The sequence below is a fragment of the Clarias gariepinus genome, chromosome 7 (assembly GCF_024256425.1).
Source record: "Clarias gariepinus isolate MV-2021 ecotype Netherlands chromosome 7, CGAR_prim_01v2, whole genome shotgun sequence".
NCBI lineage: Eukaryota > Metazoa > Chordata > Actinopteri > Siluriformes > Clariidae > Clarias > Clarias gariepinus.
Genome location: NC_071106.1, coordinates 11313027 through 11334751, shown reverse-complemented (window position 1 = coordinate 11334751; position 21725 = coordinate 11313027). Strand labels below are relative to the sequence as shown.

Below are 21725 nucleotides of genomic sequence, written 5' to 3'. Positions count from 1 at the left end.
TTAGAAAATCAAATGATGAATAACCTGCTACTCCACTTACATAGATTGTAATTTAACTACTTACAAGCCACTTAGTTTAAAAAACAAAATAAGAAACAAAGAGACAATATATAGCAATGTCACTGACCAGTACTGTTTGCACTAGCTACATTTCTGACCATACTGTATTTAAGAAAACTGGACCATGCTGTCAGTTTTGTTTAGAAAGATGCAAATTATTAGATTTAGCTGCAAGCTAGACCCCGTGTCAGAAAACTAAGCTGACCATTATATAAGATAGATGGTAAAGTGGCATGCTGACTAACCTGTAGAGGGTCTAACAGTTTATTCAAAGTGTTGCAGAGTTACTAAGTAAGTCTCTGCTGCTTAATAGTCATTTTACTAGATAGGAATAGAGATGGTAGTTATTCATTGATGTCCGAAATCAGCGGTGCAATGTACTCAGAGTGACGAATACCAAAAGAGAAGCTGGGAGCTTTGGATCTTGTAAAAGTCACCTGCAAAAGTAAATATACACATATGTACATCATATTCAGCAGATTATAAAGATCATTTGTGATTAGTGTTTATTAAGCTACTTATTTGTAATGAAAACTGAATTGGAATGTAATAAAATAAAAAGTGACTGAAGTTAAGATTAGTTTTGGGCACACCATTCATGAGTTGCCTTTGTAATTATGTTAATACAATCTGGATTAATAATAAATCTGGAGCCTACCTGTTCTGGATAATGAGTTCCAGGCCCTGGCTTCTGGCTTGTATCACCAGGCAAGCTGTTGCGACCAATAATGCTATACTGTGGGGTTTTTGATCTGTAAATGTTTGGATCCACAACCCTATACGTCCCAGGACCTGGAGTCTAAAAACATTTTTTTAAATGTAATACTGTAGACCTCCAGCATTTTTCTTTTTAAATGTGATTTTTATGTGATCCTTACTTTTCTCAAGTCCTCATGAAAGCTGCCTATTTTGCTGCGGCCACTTAGAGAGATATTCGGAGCAGATTTTTTACCCACTGATACTGGTCCCAGCACTGGAGGAAGCATGTACGCAGCAGGCCCTGGGATCAGGAAAAAACTGAATCAGTGTATATGGAGGGATAAGAAACTGCACCTCCTATCTTATTCTAAGATGTAGCTCAAAACCTACCTGGTGTTTGATCTTTGCGGAACAATTTGGTCCTAGCAGACAGCGAGTATGCAGGGGCAGAGGATAAAGTTGTCTTCACCGCTTCCTCAGGGCGATAAGTACCTGCAAAATGTAAAACCAAAATTTCGGGATTCTTCGAGACTTTTCTATAAACTACACTACATTTTATGTAGGTGTCCTATATCGTATGTCCTATATTGTATGTAACCTGGTCCTGGGGTCTGGAAGAGCTGAGGATCTTTGGGTCGACTGTATAGCGAATAAACAGGGTTGCCAGCACATCCAATTCTGGTGATATTTGAGGGTACAAGGTATCCAGGTCCGGGCGAGCAGCTCTCTCTTAACTGCCGATGCCGTATTCCAAAGCTATAAGCAGGAGCTTTCAATTTCCGTGGGTCATGCCCATCTATACCTGATCAGCAACAAGCACACACGGAAAAAAACTTGTAACAATCACTATATACTCCGAAAAATGGTACTTAATCTGTAGCATTTACTGTCACTGTACTTTATACCTTTAGTATGTAAAAATTATACGAAGAAGAAGAGGAAGAGGAAGAAGAAGCTGTCATGGTTAGGTTCTTGACCAAGACCCTAAACCATCTGCATACAGTAGTTGTATCACTCAACTGAGCAAATCTACTGGATTATGTTTTGAAGGTCTATGCACATTTCCTGGTAAAGTATACAAGGCTGAGTCAAATAAAAACATTTTTGCATTTTTTAAAAACAGGGGTCATTTAAGTTAATTGCTGATAATGCACCTGAAGTACAAGGGGCATTTAAGTCAAACCAGGAATTTTAGGTAAATAAAGACGTAAAACTGATGGACATTTTTACAGGAAGACTTCAAGCACAGTATGGTAATGAGACACTTAGCCACAGCAAGGAAGGGTGCAAACGTTTTAAAAGATTCCATATGTCCATGAATGATGATCTCAGCTGAGATGGCTCGAAGCCCACTGTAGTTATTCCCGAGAACATCCAGTGAGTGAAACACTTGATTCTTGAAAATCTTTATCTTGTCACCAACTTGCTGGAGAGACATATCTCTCTTTGGGAACTGTACACACAATCATTCAACAAAACCACTTGCATTACAGGAACTCGACTGGAAGTTATTTCACATTTAGTCTTGACTTCACTCCATGCCGTTTCCACATGTTTGGGCCATCAAAAGAATTCCATGGCTAAGCATGGCTTCAACAAACTAAAAAAACTTTATAACTTGTTTTACTTTAAAATAGCTCTTAGTTCACAAGAGCTGTCATTGCTTATGATCATACTGCACTGTGAAAACTTTCTACCTTGGTGGTATTCGAGCACTAGTGAAACACTGGGATAATTAATTTAGCAGGAGATTATATAGACATTAAGGTAGGTTTTTTTTTTTTATAACTGTATTCTGTTATTCTCACTCACTCATCTTCTATACCGCTTTATCCTTTATTTCAGGGTGGTGGGGACCTGGAGCCTATCCCAGGAGGCTTAGGGCACAAGGCAGGTTACATCCTGGACAGGGTGCCAATCCATCGCGGGGAACACACACATACTCACTCACACATTACGGGCAATTTGGGAATGCCAATTTCGCCTAATCTGCACTTCTTTGAACTGTAGGAGAAAACCGAAGTACCCGGAGGAAACCCACCAAGCACGGAGAGTACAGGCAAACTCTATGCACACAGAGACCTGTACAAGCCTGGCCAGGAATCGAACCCCGGACCCTGGAGGTGCAAGGGGACAGTGCTAACCACTACACCACCATGCCGCCTATTCTGTTATTCTGTAGAATCAAAAGTCCCAGTTTGACTTAAATGTTCCTTGAATATTTTTATTTTTGCAATTAAACAAAAAAAAAAAGAATGTACTGTTTGTTTAATTTATTTCCCACATTTAAGGTTTTCATTTGGCTTTCACTCATATACTAAATGGTGCAAAAGCTGCAAAACAGTTGAAGAATCCTTTTTTTTCTGAGAACGTGTGACTCCAGGAGACCTTTATTTTTTATTTTTCCACATTTACCTGTAGCCCCTGGGAGGGCATACTTGGGCCCGGGGCCACTATACAGCGCAGCAATAGGACCCCTCCGTCTGTGAGGCCTCCAGGAACCAACCCACACATCAGGACTTTCCATAGCTGCTCTGTAAAGGATTAACAAATCAGACTGAATAATAAATCCTGTCTGTTTAAAACTGAAAAAGAACATGAACTCATCCTGGGTGCAGAAGAAAGGTGAAGGTGAATATTATTCAGTTCATTTCGACTAGATTACAAAGACAAGCAATGTTAAGGAGCTCATGAATGCCACGTTGTCATAGCAACAAAAAGTGCAAACGCACAAAGAAGAAATAATAATAATAATAATAATAATAATAATAATAATACCTGTTATTAATGACTTTAATTAGTCTCATTTAATTAGTAAAATGGAACTGCAATGCAAGTTATATTATATCTGAACTATAATTTCATCGAAATGTCTTTCAATCATACTTCTAAACACAAACAACCCTGTAACACAAGTTATTGTATTAAATTTAGACTCATGCTCACAGATTAAGCCGTGTGTGTTTAATGACTACATTTTTAATGTTTTTCTCGACACCCGGGTTAAATCAGAGACCTTGGAAAAACCGAATAAAAACTAATGACGTACTTGCCTTCTTTTCAATAAGATACAGAGAAAAGTGACGGTTAAAGGAGGAGAAAGTGAGAGAGGAATTGTGAGGTTTAAAATATCGCACCTGAAGCTCGCGCAGACGACGCTGGTGCGCACGTGCGGCGCAGAGCACATTTAAACGGCTGAGATTCTTCATGTGTTTACTTCGCTGTCACTATAGCAACGCGTCACCATCGAGACATACCGCAAAGACATCGTCCTTACCAGCATGGTCAATTATTAAATGCTATTCATTATGTTTCATAGGAACTGAAGTATATAATACACAGCTGTGGTCAACCCCTGTTTAAAATATGATTTAAAAAAATCAAGTCTATTTTACTTACGTACCTACTTACTTACTTACTCATTTACTTACTTACATACTTTCATACTTACTTGTTTACTTACTTACGTACCTACATACTTATTTCCTTGCTTACTTACTCACTTGCTTACATACTTACTTGCTTGCTTATTTATTTACATACTTACCTACTTATTTGCTTACATACTTACTTGCATTCATACTTGCTTACTTACTCTTTTTCCTTTCTTATTTCCTCACTGACTTGCTTACTTGCTTACTTACATACTAGCTACGTACTTGCTTACATACGTACTTACTTGCTTACTTATTTTCCTTCCTTACTTGCTTACATACTTACTTACTCGCTTGCTTGCATACTTACTTAATTACTTACTTGCTTGCTTACTTACTTGCTCACAAATTACATTACCTGTTTTTTTAAACTAATATCTATAAATTCTAATGTATTTAACATAATTAAAGCCTATTTCATTATTTCATAAATGAGTAACTGCTGTCATTTTCAGATTTATATAAATCTGATTCTAATGAAATTCTAATTAATGATAGTGATCATTACACAGCTAATATAATACAATCACCCATCAACTGCATGACCTGAAAGACATTTTCATATCTGACTACCTTGCATATTCACTATATAATCAAAAATTGTGCTAAAATATACAGGAATTGCTTGTTGAACATCACATACATTTGGTCATTTTCTTTTAATCAATTCACAGTTTACTGGGAAAAAATACACTGTATTTTATTGTATTTATTTATTTATGTATTTTTGATCCATAATAACACTTTTAAGTTCCCTTCTCGATTGCTGACGTCCGTGTGGCTGTGTGGAAAGGTGAGCGACACTGCAAATCTCTTACTTTGTTCTCAAACACTTTCAGCAATGTGTTATAGCTTTCAGTTTCTTCAGGAAGGTACTAATTCGAAAAAAAAAAAAACAGACAGTATGAATAAAACAATATATTAACAATAAACTCACATTGGTATTTTTTAGCATTCTCGTCATTATTTTCTTTACTATCTGTTCATCGGTTCAAATGAACACCACATATACATGTCTGAATGAATAAAATGCATTCAGACACAAATGACCCTAACTCACAATACCAAATGAGATAAGATTACATATACAAAAATACAGATGTATTAACACACACACATACACACATACACTGTTACCCTGGTCAGTGCCTTGACAAGCCTCTGCAGGACCGGGTTCTCAAGGTGTGGACATTGAGACGTCACCTGAGCTACACAGCTCAGCAAACAACACAGAGTGCTACGCTGAGACTAAAGTGTGCATGCATACATCATACAAATGCATACATACAGACAAAGAGAGAGAGAGCACTTATCAATAGAGAACCATACATTTGCCATTAAAGTTTTAATAAATGTGTTAAATCAGTGTGTTTTTGTATTAATGAGGTTACCTTGTGGAGCATTTTTAGTGGGTTTTGACCTGAAGCATTTGTCAGTTTTTTTATATCGTCTGCACTTAGGACCGGATCCTGTTCAAACACATAGGACTACATTATAAAACTGATTAAAAAAGCTTAGTCATAGGGAATTGCATTACACATGCTTTACATACATGTACAGTATGGCTAATAATGAATGAATGAATGTTATTTAACAAAGAAAAATCGTCTACAAATTGTGCTCATTTTAAACCAGGACTTTTGTGCAGAAAAGCAGAACACAGTCACGAGAGTAAAAACTACCTTCTACTAATTTCCCTCTATATATAATCCCGGAGTATAACCGATGTGGCAATAGCTCCCAGTGAGTTCCTGTAATGTGCAAGTGGTGCACTGGGTAGTATAATGTCATGTATTGTCCAGAAAAAAAAACTGCACACCTTTGATGATGAAACCAGGCTGTTTTTTTTTCTTTCCATTAAAGCAAAGAGCAATTCAAAAGTTCCTGGGTGGCCAGAGTTTTAGCGGTGACAATGATGTGAAGCTGGGAGTCCGATCATGGTTCCAGTATACTGAGTAATCTTTCTGGATGGTAATCAAGTGCTAGTGAAACACTGGGTTAAATGCATTAGTATAGGAGCGGATTATATAGAGAAATATTGTTTTTTACTGTGTTCTGTTATTCTGCACAATCAAAAGTCCTGTTTGACGTCAATGCCCCTTCGTACATAGTACTTTATATGGTGAACCTTTCTTTAAGGAGATGTTTAACACTTTTTGAAGGAGTCTTTGAACTTTTTGAACAGGAACTAACACATGTTCATTAACTTTAAATATAAATATAACTATTCACTCTATATTATACAGTGTTTAAGGCATTATCTAATAAAACAAATGTGTAATGTCTCCTTGCACATCCATGGCCTTGGTTCTATTCCCGCCTCCGGTCTGTGTGCATGGAGTTTGCATGTTCTTTTTGTGGGTTTCCCCAGGTACTCTGGTTGCCTCCCACAGTTCAAAGACATGCAGATTAGGGTAATATGAGACCCTGTAAACAGGATAAAGCGGTATAGATGATGGGTGAGAGTAATGATTGCAATCATTGTGGTATAAGAGGAATAAAACACTTGGGATATGATATTGTGTTCAGCCATGTCACACGACCCCATAATGTATTTATTTTTTCATCATAGCACACTTTGTCATGCTTTATTCCTTATTTCAGCTTTAGTAGTAAGACAGTGCAGGTAAGGTTTGTGTTCTAATGAGATGCATCACTAGTTTTACTTGTTCCTGACCTTGAGTTTGTCTAACCAGATCCACATCAGAGCACTTAGAACTTTTGGGTTCGTCTCTATGGCCAGTGTGGCCCATCCATAAGCACTGACGTTCAACTCCTCCTGTAGGGATTGTAAAGAGTGTAGATATATTCAGTGCATATTATACATCCTCACTTTGATATGCTGTGAATTAAAATTTAACGCAAAATCAATTGCCTTAAATGGCCTAGAAATGTAAATAAAATATGTATTAGCATATTGTAATGAGACATAATACAAAAATACAAGTGAGGAAAGTTCAAAATTCAAAAATATTTACGTAACTTTTTTTTGCAGGAAATTTATTACATGCATATTCATTGGAACAAAAACGCTACTGAAAGCACTATATATGTAGAGTACATTGCTTTTTTGGAAAATACTTTTTCAGTAAGGTTGTCTAACCTGTAATAGTGTGGCTTTTTGCAGGATTTTGCTGCCTGCAGGTTCCTTTTGTGACATTGCTTTAGCAACAGCTCTCGATGTAATTGATGTTTTTGCACATGTGTTATTTTTACGGAGCTTTGCCCATAAAAACAAAACGTAAGTTTTTAAAAATGCATTGTACAAGGAACGTTCAAGTCAAACTGGGACCTCTGATTGTGTAGAATAACAGAACACAATTATGAGAGTAAAAACTCTCTTAAATTTTCTCAGAACACTGGAGCCATTAAGATATTTTCAGGACAATGCACGACCTCATACTGCTACGCATCATTCGCACATGATTGGGCAATTAAAGGAGTTCCTGGGGGGCCAGGATTTCAGTCGTGAAGCAAGCAGTCCGATCGTGGCTCTGAGAAAACCTTCTCCAAGCACTAGTTAAACGCTGGGATAAGTGCATAAGTAAGACGGGGGTTTATATAGAGACATAATGGAAGTTTTTTACTTTGAAACTCTGTTCTGTTATTCTGCACATCAAATTAACTAATAGAAAGCCACTTTTTTTATACCGCTGTTAGAAATTAGTCTTTTTCCATAAATGAATGCTAGTCAAGAAATACATACAAAATTATCTTACCTCTATACTGGAGCTGAATTTTGGGAATCCCTGATACGGTTGCATCGTGCACTTTGCCCTTTTTGCAGCATTGGGCTTAATCAGGTGATGATTTGAGGATGAATTGTGTGTCTGTCTGTCCGGTGCACAGTTCTCATACTCATTTACATGATTCAAAATTCCATTACTGACTTTACCACCATTCCCAAACAGTATGGAACTGTGAATACATTTTATGTCCTAGAAAAAAGAGAGAGTTTAAGAAAATCTGTAAAACTGAAAACAATACTGATTTATGATTTATTTATAATAATACATGGTTTGTACTAATATGCGAGTGTAATCGTCTGTTTCTCATGCATCTTAATTTTCTCAGCTTTACCAAAGCATCTTAAAGTTAAACAATGCTGCTTGGGCTATAGTGAGCTATAATTCATCCTCACCTTTAACAAAGAAATTTTGCTGAGGTCTGATTCACTGTAACTGCGCTTGTTCAAAAGCATTTCCCTCTTCCTTTCTAAAAATCCGAAAGGCTCGTCCCAAGACGAGACAGACTGACAAGAGTCTTCCCCATCCACCAGGACAGGCAAATACCTATGCAGTACCAACACATTCCTAACAGCCTGCTGAAGAACCCAAGCAGCTGCTTTTTTCCCTAGTTCCTGCTGAATTTCTGGAGGACTGGATGTTCCCTGACTGAGGGCTGTCAGCAGGCTGCAGAGAAAATGTAAGATCTTTGGTGTGTGTGCAAGGGAACGGGCCTCTTCACCATGTAAGAGTATGGCCTGGCGTTGAAGATACTGCTTCATACTGAATGGAGCGCCATGCCGCATGTTCAGCGTCGGGTACTGCACCAGCTGGGGGCCCAGGAGCAGCGCGAATTCAAACACCAGGTTGATCTGGGCGCGGGTCTGAATCGAGCAAGGCCTCTTTATCCGTACGTAGTGAACAGCCTCGCTAGCACTGATCCTTAATGTGTAGATCAAGTAGCATGCAATCAGCACTCCTGTTATGTTACACTGGATGTTAGAAGTTAAACAAATCACTGATCACTACAGACTAAATTGTGCATTATTTTATGTTTATTTAAAAAGGCACGTATAGACATGTCGGAGCTTAATATGTAATCTTAACGCTTGCCTGTTCTGCCTAGTCCGGCGTGACAGTGCACAGCGACTTTACCCTCCTGCACAGAGAAGGACAAAACCTTCACTGCATTCAGAATCCCCTCCAGAGACGACACGCCAAAATCGGCCATGCCAAAGTTGTAGAAGTAAACTGAACAGGATGAAGATCGCATTAAGTAGAGCACATAAAACATGATCGGAAAAAGCGTGTGTATGAAAGACTGACTCTGATTCTCTATGAAGATCTGAGGGGAGTAGGTGAAGCCACTGTTAGGATCCAGATCAGGACCGCAGTGAGCGTGCTCGCCTGGCAGCTGCATGTTAATGATGGACTTAATGTTCAACCTGCAGACACATACAAACACTCGTGTACTTAGATATGTCATTCTGTTTTCATTAATTAAGTATTTATGTCAATTTTTGGACAGGTTTTAAATCCTTTATTTTCAATATCCAATTTTTTTTTTACTCATTGCCACGCAAAACTGAAAATTGAAGACAATTTCAAAGGGACTTTCATTACAGACTGAATTATAGGACAATATTTATTACAACACATTGAAGAAATCACAGAGAAGCAAATTCTGCAAAAGTTCATTTGCATACTGTACCCACAACATGTGAAGAATTAAATTCACAAAACTATATAAGTTAAGTGTTTTAGAAATAATCAACATATACAAAAAAAAAAGATACATACGGTATTATATAAATCCATTATTATGTAATCCATTCTACTGTACAATTGATCACAGATTGATGGCAAGACATTACCTTTTTCTTGTTGTATTATTGTTTTATTATTCAATATTCTAATATTAACATGAGTATCGATATCAAAAACAATATTGTAGTTGTGACCAACCTATTATAGTAAATGATTTCAAACACTCACTTTTTAAACTGGTCTATTATGTTGTACGTCTCAATGAGGTTGGTAGAAGGTCTTGCCATGGCAACGATATCATCAGTCACCCTTGAAACATAAACAAACAAATGAACAAATGTTTTAAAATGATTAAAATGATAGTTATTAATATATCAAAAATGACACATGACATGTTATGAAAATGAAACACTGTGTAATACATATGCATATACAGTAGTGGCCAAAAGTATTGAGACAAAAGTAACATTTTATGTTTTAATGACATTCATGATTTTTTTCAATAATGACAGTCAAGATAATAAGAATAATTAGTTATTTCATTCAACTAAATTGCTATACAAAAATCAATATTTAGTATGAAGTCCTTTATTCTTTAAAACATGCTGGATTTGGCTGCGCGTAGAGTCAAAAACAGGTCTGCAATAGTCTGGTGTCATTTGTTCAATTCATGCCGGCTTGATTGCTTTCTGAAGGTCATGTACAGACGTTTTCCACAAAAGGTCACCTTAATTTTCCTGAGAAAAATACTTTCTAATTTTTAGTCATTTCTGTGCAGAGGAGGACACCTCGGCTTCATAAACTCCTAGTCCTGCCACATATTTGTTAGTCCATTAACTAAAGGAGTTGATTCTAATGAGTAACTCTTCACTCAGATTAGAGCTAATTAGTGACATCACCTGTTTACTATAATACATGAAATATGTTGTCTTATTACTTTTGTCCACCACTACATATAATATTGCAAACATTCTAAGACAGGATCCTCACCAGCTAGAGAAGACCCCCTTAATGGCCTGTTGACTTGGTCGCCAGCACAGCGGCCCCTCATAGCGACAGTCTCTTCCCCCACAGGCTAGCAAGCAGATTACCTTTGGCGGAATAGTCTTTACCAGGGTTTCCCTAACCTGGGAATATGAAGGCTTTGGCACTGGAATCTGTGAGGTCATACTGGTGACAGGATGTGGCAGGAGGATGGGGAAAGCGAACAGGCATTAAATCCTGCTAGTTAGCAAAGTAAACTACATGCATAGGTGAGAGATGTTGGTGGGAACCTGAAAGTAATTGGATGTACGCTTACATCTATGCAGTTAAAACTACTTTTTAGCATTGGCAAGGGATAAAAAGCTGAGAAGAATTTGTTTTAAGCACAGGTTAACACAGGTTTACTTTAATGTGGATGTTTCAAACAATGGAAAAATCTTATTCAAAGTCAATTGAAAAATAAAACAAAATAAAATAAAAAACATATAAGCACTTAAATAGCTTACCTGTCTTTGGCCCCATCTGCACAAGTGATATGTGAACAGTGTTGATACATGTATGTGGAATAAGTAACAGTAATCCCACATGGCCATGCTGCAGATGCTCGTACGGCTGACCTACATTCAGAGCACTTTAATCCTTATTAACCGTCATAAACACATTAGTGGGCATACGTTCACCAGTCATGGAAATGTCTGTTTATATAACATGCCCTGACCACTCCCATACTGTATATGACTTCTTTATGGTGATAAACAGGATAAGTATTATTTTTAGTAGTGTTAAAGATTTAACCTGGGGAAGAAAGACTCCTATTTATGTGGTCTGGAATTTTACCGAAATACCTAAAATGAGCCACTTGAAAATGAGCAGCAAATATACTGTATCTAACAATATGTTTTGGGGAGGTGGGAGGAAATCCATGCAGGCGTGGGTAGAACATGCGACTTTATGGCATGATGATTCATTTGACTATGTCTTTAACATGTCTCAGAGTTCCACCTGTTGTGTTAATGCTCCACCTGAATTCCCCTCAGATAATTTATTTAATTTATGTAAATGTTCTTCTCTCCAGAGAACAGCAGACCTGAGCAACAAGCCAGGGAAGGAAATATTCATATATGAGGTCAAATTAGGGGAAAATCTAATTGGCTTGTTTAAACCCTGGTTAATCCAAAAATGTTAAAATGACAACAAAAGTAGGGAATTATTTTTTTCCCTTGTGTTTTTTGTTTGTATACACATACTGGAGACCACCCAAGGGGCTAAAAATGACTAAAAAGTAAATTTTGCGTTTTCCCATGTTCTAACTGCAACATGCTAATTCAATTAAATTCAAAGAACCAGACTCAACAGGGAACACATTCTCATTCGGGTGAAACAGAGAGCAGGAATTGCTCTGCATTCATACAGTGTGTTAGGTGGCAGGCAGTTCAGCTATAACAGTTTATGTTAATTGATGTTAATATGGAATCCAGGTAGGTATTGGAGGCTCAGGTAGACTCGTAGGAAATTCCAATCCTGAACTATTGAGCAACTGCAGCCAGGTCAAATCCTCAGAGAAACAGCTGTCAACATCAGTTGAGGCCAGAATCGTCTTCATGGTAGAGTGAAACCCGTCCCCAGACACCGGACGCATCCCAAAGAGACACACGGGGCATCCATGTGACAAGATCTCCCACCAGAAGCGGGGCACCAGGATGAATCAGACAGGTCCAGAGGGCATAATGTGCCCTAATGTGTTTCTATTGTGTCTGTAGGTCTCAATATGACATACGTAATGATGCCTTTTTTTTTCTTTTTTTTTTAAAGTATGGGACATGATCATGACACAGAGCAACTGACCTATGGTTTTAAATACACTCTTTGCTGACAATACAAAGAACTTTCTGGCACCCATAGTGTGTGCATATTTGACTGCGGCCAACAAGCAATACAGCAGAAAACTGAGAGAAAATCCGTATGATTACAGCAACACCCTGCAACCTCAGCACAAGGAGCTAATAGGTCTTACCTATGACACCATGAGGTTAAGTTTTACATTCAAAATGTGAATGTTTTTGACTTATTCCTTACTTCAGTTCTCCATTGGACCTAATCTAGTATTTTTATTTTATTTTAGTTTATTTATCTGTACAGCTAGGCTTTTAAAATATTTTTATAGCCTATATTTTATATTTTGTTCTATTTTTTCTCTGCAGCTAATTTATTTCTTATTGATCATTTAGATTTTAAGATCACGAGCAGTCGTGTAAGCATTTTACTCTATGTTGTATTGTGTATGACTGAGTATGAATTTTAACTTAAATTTATTTTAATGAGAATGGTGCACAGTCTTGGTTCCACAATGGTACACATTTTCGTTTCCCGTGTATTTTGGTTAATAATGTTGGTTATTTAATTTATTTATTTAAAATTAAAATAAGCAGTAACGTCGCACGCTTTTATTTTGACATACAATGGCGGGCATTTCTTGTTCACGCTCATTGGTTAAAATGGATCACGTGATGGACGGAAACGCGGAAATAAACAAAATACTGCTGTCGGCTTGGGTAGAAAGTATGAATTAATCGGTTTAGTTTGTTGTTAGAGAAAAGGTAGTATAAAATGTAGTGTAATAAAATTCATATTAAATGCACCCGAGCTGTTTTGTGTTCAGGTAGGTTTAATTTCAGACTTAAATGTTTGATGGTTAAACTTCTAAACAACACCCTCACGTGCTGTCCATGTGGTCAATCCAAAGCATAGGCACTCAGATATTATTATTATTATTATTATTATATATTCAACTTTCCTTTTAATCAATAATCACTGAATGCACTCAGTAGACCAAGCTGGTTATATTTAAATACCCAAGTTTAATTAGAGTTGCTGCCATGGACTGGAGTGCAACAGAACCAAGTATCCAGTCTGATAAACACAGTGAGTGTGTGAATGAGGAGAATCAGACTGTTCACATAAGCTTCTGCGGATCCACGCCTTTGCTGTGGAGGGCAGCCGATATTAGAAAGTGTAGAGAAGAGGCCGGGGTGATCGGGACTCTTGTGGGGTCTCTGGCGAGAAAGCCAAGGCAGAACGTCAGACTGGGAAGACCTCTTGAAATCCTGCAGGAGGAGGCCAGGCTGCTGCTGGAGACTGGAAAGGCGACTGCTATACGACATAAAGAGGTAACCATTAAAACCAGATGGTGTAGCGAGGTGTTTGCTCGGTGGTATTCTGGTTTCCTCCCACAGTCCAAAGACATGCAGATTCGGCTAACTGGTGTTCCCAAATGGTCCATAGTGTGTGTGAAGGGATGTGTGAGTGTGTGTGCCCTGCGATGGATTTTCACCACGTCCAGGATAGACTCTGCCTCGTGCACTGGGATTGTCTCCAAACCCCCCCGTGACAATTGGGTGTCGATCTGGCAACCTGATCGGCACAGAAACGACAGATATATATCCAGGGTGTGGAGTATCAAATGCCCGGTGTGTCGAATGGCACAAAGATGGACCAAAGTACCCCAAAAAATTAAAAGTTAAACCAGAGCTGGATACTGATGAGAAATGAAGCATCAAAGTGTTTGATTTTAATTCACATTACGTGCCACCCACAATTAAAGCAATTTTATGGTGACAAACAGTGCACAAACAATTTGTGTGTCAAATGTGTTTGTGTTTCTTCCTTTACACTGTGTAGCTTGCACATAGTGGAACAAAATGTCATTTCTCTAGGACCACAGTGCAATACAGAACTACATCATCTGCAATACACAACAGTGTGAGATGTGTGCATGACAATAAATACACAGAAGTTTAGCTGATATCGTCATCTATACCCCTTTATCCTGCATACATTGTCGCAGGGGGGCCGGGAGACTTTCTAAGGAAACAATAGGCACGAGGCTGGAAGGTTATTTGGAAATGTAGCACCAATATGTTAGATCTTCGTACCTCTGATGCTGTTTTGTGAAGCAAAAACTTTTATTTCCCGAGAGCAGTAATAAAATTTAATTCATTAATTTCCAGTAAATGCTTTATTCTGGTCAGGGTCATGGTGGATGGTCTAAGAAATGTCTGGGATGACATGGTCTATTGCACATACACTTAATCATGCCTAAGTGTATCCTGTTTAATCCTAAAGTTGGGAAATCAAAGCTTCAGTATTATACCTTTGTTAGAACTATAATGTTAATATATTCTTTGCACCCATAATTAACCATTTTTTTCCATTGTCTTTTTTTTTTTTTTTATTTCCACAGCTGCCTGAAAGTGAAGAAGTTCGTTCGAAGGCAGTTGAGTTGTACAAAGCCAGACTAGATCAGAGTTATGAGGAGCAGTGTGCTCTCGCCCTGGAGGACAAGAAGACTGTACTGCAAAGAGTAATGAATGAGAAACAGAATGGTGATTGACGCTTCACAGTATATTAAATACTAAACATAATATCAATGCATTCACTCTGAACCAAGACTAGTGTGTGTCTGAATTTTTTTATTTACAGGAATAAGCAAAAAAAAAAAGCTTTCCGGCAAAAAAAAGCTTTCCTAAAATAAATATAATTACAGTTTTCAAATAATGTAAAATTGCACCAAATATTTGCCCTTTCTGTAAAGTATAGGAGTATATTTTAAAAAATATGCAAAACATGTGTACCACTTAATTAATGCAAATGAATTGTCATCTCTAAATAATTAAATTACGAGGGGCGTTCAAGTCAAGTGATGAAATTTGTCGTGAAAGAAGGCATGAAATTGATTGACATTTACAAAAAAAATTTCAAGCACAGTATGATGATGGGACTCTTAGCTGCAGATAAACATTTGAATGGTGCAAATTATTGCCACATACCCTGTTCTGTCCCGACACACTCCAAGCCATTTCCACATGTTTGGGCCCTAAAATAGAGTTCCTTAGAGGCCAGGGTTTTAAATGTGAAGCAGGCAGTTCAATCGTGGCTCCGACAAACTGAGAAAAAATTTGACTGCTCCTTGTTTTATTTCAAAATGCATTTTAGCCTACACGAGCTGTTAACGCTTATGATCATATCTGATTTTAATTGCAGTAGTAAATGCAGAGTTCTGCTGACATAGACAGTTTTTATATAGTATACTCATCTTATCTTTTATTATATATATATATATATATATATATATATATATATATATATATATATATATAAGACGAGACGAGTTCAAGAGTTTTGGTGATGCTTTAAAGCATTTGTTATACAACATATAGTATTACCAGTTATCTGTAACAAAGTTTTCAGTGTTCCGTTAAATCAAAAGTTCCATCATGCCAATATTATTTAAAAAGTTCTATTTATCATGAAGACTGAATGTTTTTTTTTTTTTTTTGTCTTGTCACTAAGATCACACAGGTAATGAGGGAGCAGAGCAGGCAGTAAGAAAGAGACTTGAATCTCTGGAGAAGAGTTTCTCTTTCCCTCGTTCTGCCATGGCTGTCCAACTCTGCACTGCTCGTGCCGGCTTCAGTCACTGTCCAGAGGAACATGCTTTCCTGGCTGCCGATTGGCCACTGCCTAGAGACCAGCGCTCAGAGACAAGATTCCGGGTTTATAAGGATCTTAGGGGAAAAGGCTTCTACCTAACTGCAGCCGGGAAGTTTGGGGGAGATTATCTGGTGTATCCAGGTGAGATCAGTATGAATGGAAATGTTTCTACTCGATTATTTAATCTTCTAAAAGTACGTCAGGAACATTCTATTCTGCTTCTTGCTATTACACAATTAACTTGGTAATTAGTAAAGTAATGGATATTCTTGTGTTCTTTTAGGTGATCCACTCCGCTTTCATGCTCACTTCATTGCCCTATGCTTGGCGATGGATGAAAAGCTACCGATTTTTGACGTTTTTGCTATAGCGAGGCTGGGATCCAATGTAAAGAAAACAGTGATACTTTGCTCACCACAGGATACCAGGGACAGCGGAGAGGAAATAGGAGAGGAGGTGGTGTATTCATCTTTACAGTGGAGTGGAATGGTATAGCACACTAAGGGATTAGACTCAGACGAGTGATCTTGTTTTTTAGGACTTAATAAGCTGCTGGACTTGAATGGACTTGAGTTCGAAAGCATGAGTATTTAATATAAAATAAAGATTAAAAAATATTTTTACATTGTCACCTATTTTCAGTGTGTTTCAGTATAGCAATAAAGCAGTCATAAAGCAATATCTGGGATTTAGCCAAAAAGCAGCATGCATGATAACACCACTGGTACCTGCTTCTGGGGGATGTGGAACACATTTCACATGTACTTAGTTGATATAGAATAACTTTATATACAGTTGTGTTCAAAAAAATAGCAGTGTGTTGAAAAAAGTGAGTAAAGCTCCATATCCATATAATAACTTTTTATTTAAATCACACAAATGCATTGGACACCCTGCAGGTTCTATTCTGAATCAGAACATGAAGAAAAATGTGCTAAATGGATTATTAGTTTACAGAAAGTGAAAAAAAACAAATTAGTCTGTTCAAAAAAATAGCAGTGTCATCATTCATCTTTATAAAGTTATGAATTTACAGTTTAAACAAAAATGCCTGAAGTTTAATCTTTCTTGTGAAATTAATATTTAGTTGTATAACCATGGTTTCTGAGAACTGCTTCACATCTGTGCTGCATGGAGTTAACCAACTTCTGGCACCTTTGAACAGGTATTCCAGCTCAAGAAACAGCATTTTATGTTACAGAAACAGCATTTTTAATGTCAATTGGATTAAGGTCTAAGGATTGGGCTGGCCACTTCATAACGTTAATCTTGTTGGTCTGGAACCAAGATGCTGCTGGCTTACTGGTGTGTCTGGGGTTGTTGTCTTGTTGAAACACCCATTTCAAGGGCATTTCCTTTTCGGCATAAGGCTACATGACCTCTTTAAGTATTCTGATGTCCTTGAATTGATCCATGATCCCTGAAATGTGATAAATAAGCCCCACACCATAGTACGAGAAGCATCCCCATATCATGATGCTCGTGCCTCCATGCTTCACTGTCTTCACAGTGTACTGTGGCTTGAATTTAGTGTTTGGGGGTCGCCTGACAAACTGCCTGTGGCCTCTAGACCCAAAAAGGACAATCTTGCTTTCATCAGTTCACAAAATATTGCGCCATTTCTCTTTAGGCCAGTCAGTGTGTTCTTTGGCGAACTGTAACTTCTTTAGCACATGTCTTTTTTTCAACAATGGGACTTTGCGGGGGCGTCTTGCTAATAGCTTTCTGGTTTTGGTCTCTATTTTAAAGCATTTGATATCATTTTAGCAGAGTAGCCTATCAATTTCTGCACTTCTTTGTATGTTTTTCCATCTCTAATTAACTTTAAAATCAAAGTACGCTGTTCTTCTAAACAATGTCTGGAATGACCATTTTATTTTCATAAAGAAATGCACAGGACAACCTTTTCTGCATTTATCCTTGAATTTTTTTGAAACCTGTTTTTTTTTACAGAATAATTTACCTCTCTAATTGAACTCCACACTGCTATTATTTTGAATGCCCCTTTTCAACTGTAGCGTTTTAACGTTATAATGACAATGAAAAGCTGCCGGCATTCTCCACCATAATACTGTGTATAGGTAGAGTTTTAACATAATAATGACCATGAATAGTTTCCGGCATTCTTCATCATTAATACGTAGGGTTTACATAATCAAGACAACGAATGACGGTTGCATTGTCCACCAATAAATATAGACATTTTAATGTGAACACAATGCCAACGCATCCGTCATCATTAACAAGTAATTTTTAGCTCTGGGTCAGAGTTGTATCGAATCTTTAACGATTCGGTTTAATTTGATTAATTGAATCAAAATTTATAACGTACACTATATTGACTACCCGTCCAGCGTTTAGCACAATTTAGTGTATCTTACTAGTTCTGGTTATCACATGGCCAACAGCTATAACACAAAATCTAGTATTTAGCAATTTATGAGCAAGGTAACACGATCTGGGCAAATGTTTAGACTTTAAAACACATGACCAAGACAACAGTACTTTATAAAGAAACGAGAATTTATTTGACTAATCTACGATACATGAAACTACACTACTTGAACGCACGTGCACACACACACACACACACACATACACACAAACAATTTGGCAAGTGAAAATGAATGAAGTTATTCTAGTACTGGTTACTAGATCAACGAAAGTCACAAGAGCAGAGTCTTGGGTTTAATCTTACGGTTTAGTTATGAAACGAGCACCAACTTCAGCAAGGTATGCAGCATTGTTTGTTTACTTGCGTTATGTTTCGTTCTCATCCGTTGGTTCGCCTCCAGCGAAGGGAATCACGGCGTTGCTGATTGGTTGGTGTGCTGTTGTAGAGATGACGTCAGTCAGGAAAGCCCTTCGGTGAGGCGTTGGTTGCCTGGTTACCGATGGCTGCGCTCTGGAACTTCTCCTGAGGTTTCCTTCGTTGCGGGACTTTGGAGTTCTGGCACGAAGTCTCGTTGAGAGTTCTTGAAGAGCGGATGACGCCAGCAGCGGTGGCGCAGCGCCCGCAAGGGCGGAAGCCCGAGCTGCTTGGAAGATGTTGTAGGTCGCAGTTGTGATGATATCTTCTCTTCTTCTTTTCCTGTAGACTTCCTGAGGGTTTTTGTCCCTTGGGGGTCAGTCCGTCCCACAGGTGATTCCTCCAATCGGATGTGATTGCAGGGCTTAGCCACACCTCACGTGGTTCCTCCTTTCATTCATAAATTAGCCAGGTGTTTCGGCTGTCACGTGTGACCCATCCGGTTGGAGTTTTTAATACTTTATAAAAAGTAATTTTGCATGAGCTCTGTTCATGCTACCAATTACCCATGTTCACCAACATTCTTGAAATAAAGCCAGCTTGAGATTGACACCAAACATTACATATCTTACCCACTCATTCCTTCCTGTATCTAATAAAAAGGTTTGTAAATGCTGATTACACCTTGAACGTTATGCAGATTAATTAAACATGTACACAGGAATAAAAGGACCTGAGTAAATATATGTAAATACGTTTTGCCCTACTGGCACACTTTAAAGATGTTTAAAATAGTGTCCATGCCGTATGCCTTTGTTCATGGAAAGGCATGTCTTCCAGAGGTCAAGAGACTGTCCAGGTGTGATGAGGCCTCTTCCTCCCCAGCTTGGGGTGGAGCTGTAAAACTGTCTTCTTTGTTTACCGGATCGCCGATTTACACCCTCAGTTTCGGGGTCTACTTCAAAGCATCTGGCCTTGTGAAGTTTCTTAGTTTTACAGACGTCCCCCTTAAGATAGCAAACCAGATAAGGTTATCAGGATGGTGCCATGCATGTTGGGAGAGGGGGTTCAGGAATGTGATCCATTGACTGTTCTCTCTATGGGAGCCCTGTTATTCGCTACACAACTAATGATTTAATTACACAGAATCGGGTGCATGCAAGTCATGACTGTTGGGTCTGTTGTTTTCTATTACTCCACTACACCTACAAGTAAAATATTTACCATGAAGAAATATCATTTCTCCCAAAAACAATTATTGATCTGTTTACTGATGTTGGACTGATATTATTTTGAACACTACTATATATATAGATACACAGATACGCATTCCTACTTTTTGAAAAATGGTGGTAACTTATTTATTTTCTTTTTTGCTGTTGATTTGGTTGTTGTTGTTGTTGTTGTTGTTGTTATTATTATTATTATTATTACTGCTACTACTACTACTACCACTGTTCTCAAAAATAATGCAAAAGCAGCATAACTTTTTCTATTAACTGACATAGATCATTCAAGATCTTCCTTTATACAAACAACAATACAAACTCACAATACTATACAAACTCAACATAGTCTTTATCATTAAACTGCATCCATCTGTTTACATTGCTCTTATAAACATTATATACATAAGTGGGAAAGGTAGTGGTTATAAACCGAATTATTTTTATTCACTACATACTGTAGATAAAACATGAAATATGGTGTTCAAAAGTTTAAACCCTTTTTTTTTTGCTTTATTGATTTTTATATAGACAGGGGTGGCATAGTGGTTAGCACTGTAAACGGCCTTGCATCTACAGGGTTGAGGGTTCATAAACGTGGAGTCTACATGTTCTCCCTGTGCTTGGTGGGTTCCCTCCGGGAACTCCGGTTTTCTCCCCCAGTCCATCCCCAGACCTCCTGTAATGTGTGTGACCTGTTATGGATTGGCACCCTTTCCAGTGTGTAGCCTGCCTCATGCCTTGGATAGGCTCCAGGCCCTCCGCCACACTTTACGGAATAATCAGTATAGAAGATAAAAGAAGGAATAAATAAAAAAAAAAAAATTTTATATTTAGGACAGAACATGTTTCCATGTTGCATGCAATTGTCCAGAATGTCTTTCTATGCTGAAGAATGAAAGAGACTCATTTCCAAACTCTTCCCAGCATAACAGTGCTGATTGACCTTTGCACAATAGGGGGTCTGTAACATCTTACTGTAGGTTTGCCGATTTTGGAGGGGAAGAATTTAAATCTCCACCCCACTCAACTCCTTTGGGATGAAATGGAATCCCGATTATGTGCCAGAGCTCTTTATAAATCAGTCGTGTGTTCTCTCTCTTCTTTCTGAAAGAGCACAGATTGCCTTAGTCGTTCTCCAAAAAGTTGCAGGCCTTCACAGAACAGTTGGGGTTATTATAAAAACAAGGGGGAGATTCCACCCATCTAGAAACCTGGAAACCTAGGGACCGTGTAGTCCAACTGTGATTACCATTGTATGTATTCCAATTTGACATCCCTGGTGGGATGTCTTCAACATGGGCAATGCATGCGTATTCACACTCTATGGGCAACAATTAGCCTAATCTCCATGCATTTGGACTGTGGGAGGAAACCAGAGTACCCAGATAAAATCTATTAAACATGAGGAGAACATGCAAACTCCATGCACACAGATCCCAAGGCAGGAATCAAACCCGGACCCAGGAAGTGCAAGGCGACAGTGTTAAGCACCAAGCCAAGCCACCTTGTTGCCAAGGTGGGACAATAACTCCATTTTAATGCCAATGTTTATTTAAAGAGGTCATTAACCATATAGGATAATAATGCT

At 38.0% G+C, this 21725-nt stretch overlaps 3 protein-coding genes across 5 annotated transcripts; 1 reads left to right on the top strand and 2 right to left on the bottom strand.

Moving 5' to 3' along the window:
• On the bottom strand, positions 1-3933 carry LOC128528090 (outer dense fiber protein 3-B-like). The gene is made up of 7 exons (XM_053500840.1): positions 3897-3933; positions 3175-3293; positions 1358-1561; positions 1150-1251; positions 939-1060; positions 719-859; positions 1-497 (listed from the first exon to the last, which is right to left on the bottom strand). The coding sequence occupies exons 2-7, from the start codon at positions 3284-3286 to the stop codon at positions 405-407; spliced, it is 774 nt and encodes a 257-aa protein (XP_053356815.1). The 5' UTR covers positions 3287-3293; positions 3897-3933; the 3' UTR covers positions 1-404.
• A 989-nt stretch (positions 3934-4922) lies between these two features.
• zgc:77752 (uncharacterized protein LOC393862 homolog) lies at positions 4923-11269 on the bottom strand. 3 transcript variants are annotated; one of them, XM_053500825.1, is made up of 12 exons: positions 11176-11269; positions 10676-10855; positions 9914-9994; positions 9245-9363; positions 9032-9169; positions 8335-8897; positions 7913-8131; positions 7297-7413; positions 6871-6972; positions 5585-5662; positions 5331-5441; positions 4923-5068 (listed from the first exon to the last, which is right to left on the bottom strand). In XM_053500825.1, the coding sequence occupies exons 1-12, from the start codon at positions 11223-11225 to the stop codon at positions 4940-4942; spliced, it is 1887 nt and encodes a 628-aa protein (XP_053356800.1). In that variant the 5' UTR covers positions 11226-11269; the 3' UTR covers positions 4923-4939. The 3 variants fall into 3 exon arrangements, with proteins under 3 accessions (XP_053356800.1, XP_053356799.1, XP_053356801.1); XM_053500824.1 differs by having other exon boundaries at positions 9032-9363; XM_053500826.1 differs by having other exon boundaries at positions 4925-5068; positions 5323-5441; positions 9032-9363.
• Positions 11270-13188: 1919 nt separating this feature from the next.
• On the top strand, positions 13189-16790 carry tsen34 (TSEN34 tRNA splicing endonuclease subunit). The gene is made up of 4 exons (XM_053500715.1): positions 13189-13836; positions 14910-15051; positions 16019-16300; positions 16443-16790. The coding sequence occupies exons 1-4, from the start codon at positions 13546-13548 to the stop codon at positions 16652-16654; spliced, it is 927 nt and encodes a 308-aa protein (XP_053356690.1). The 5' UTR covers positions 13189-13545; the 3' UTR covers positions 16655-16790.
• The last annotated feature ends 4935 nt before the right edge of the window (positions 16791-21725 follow it).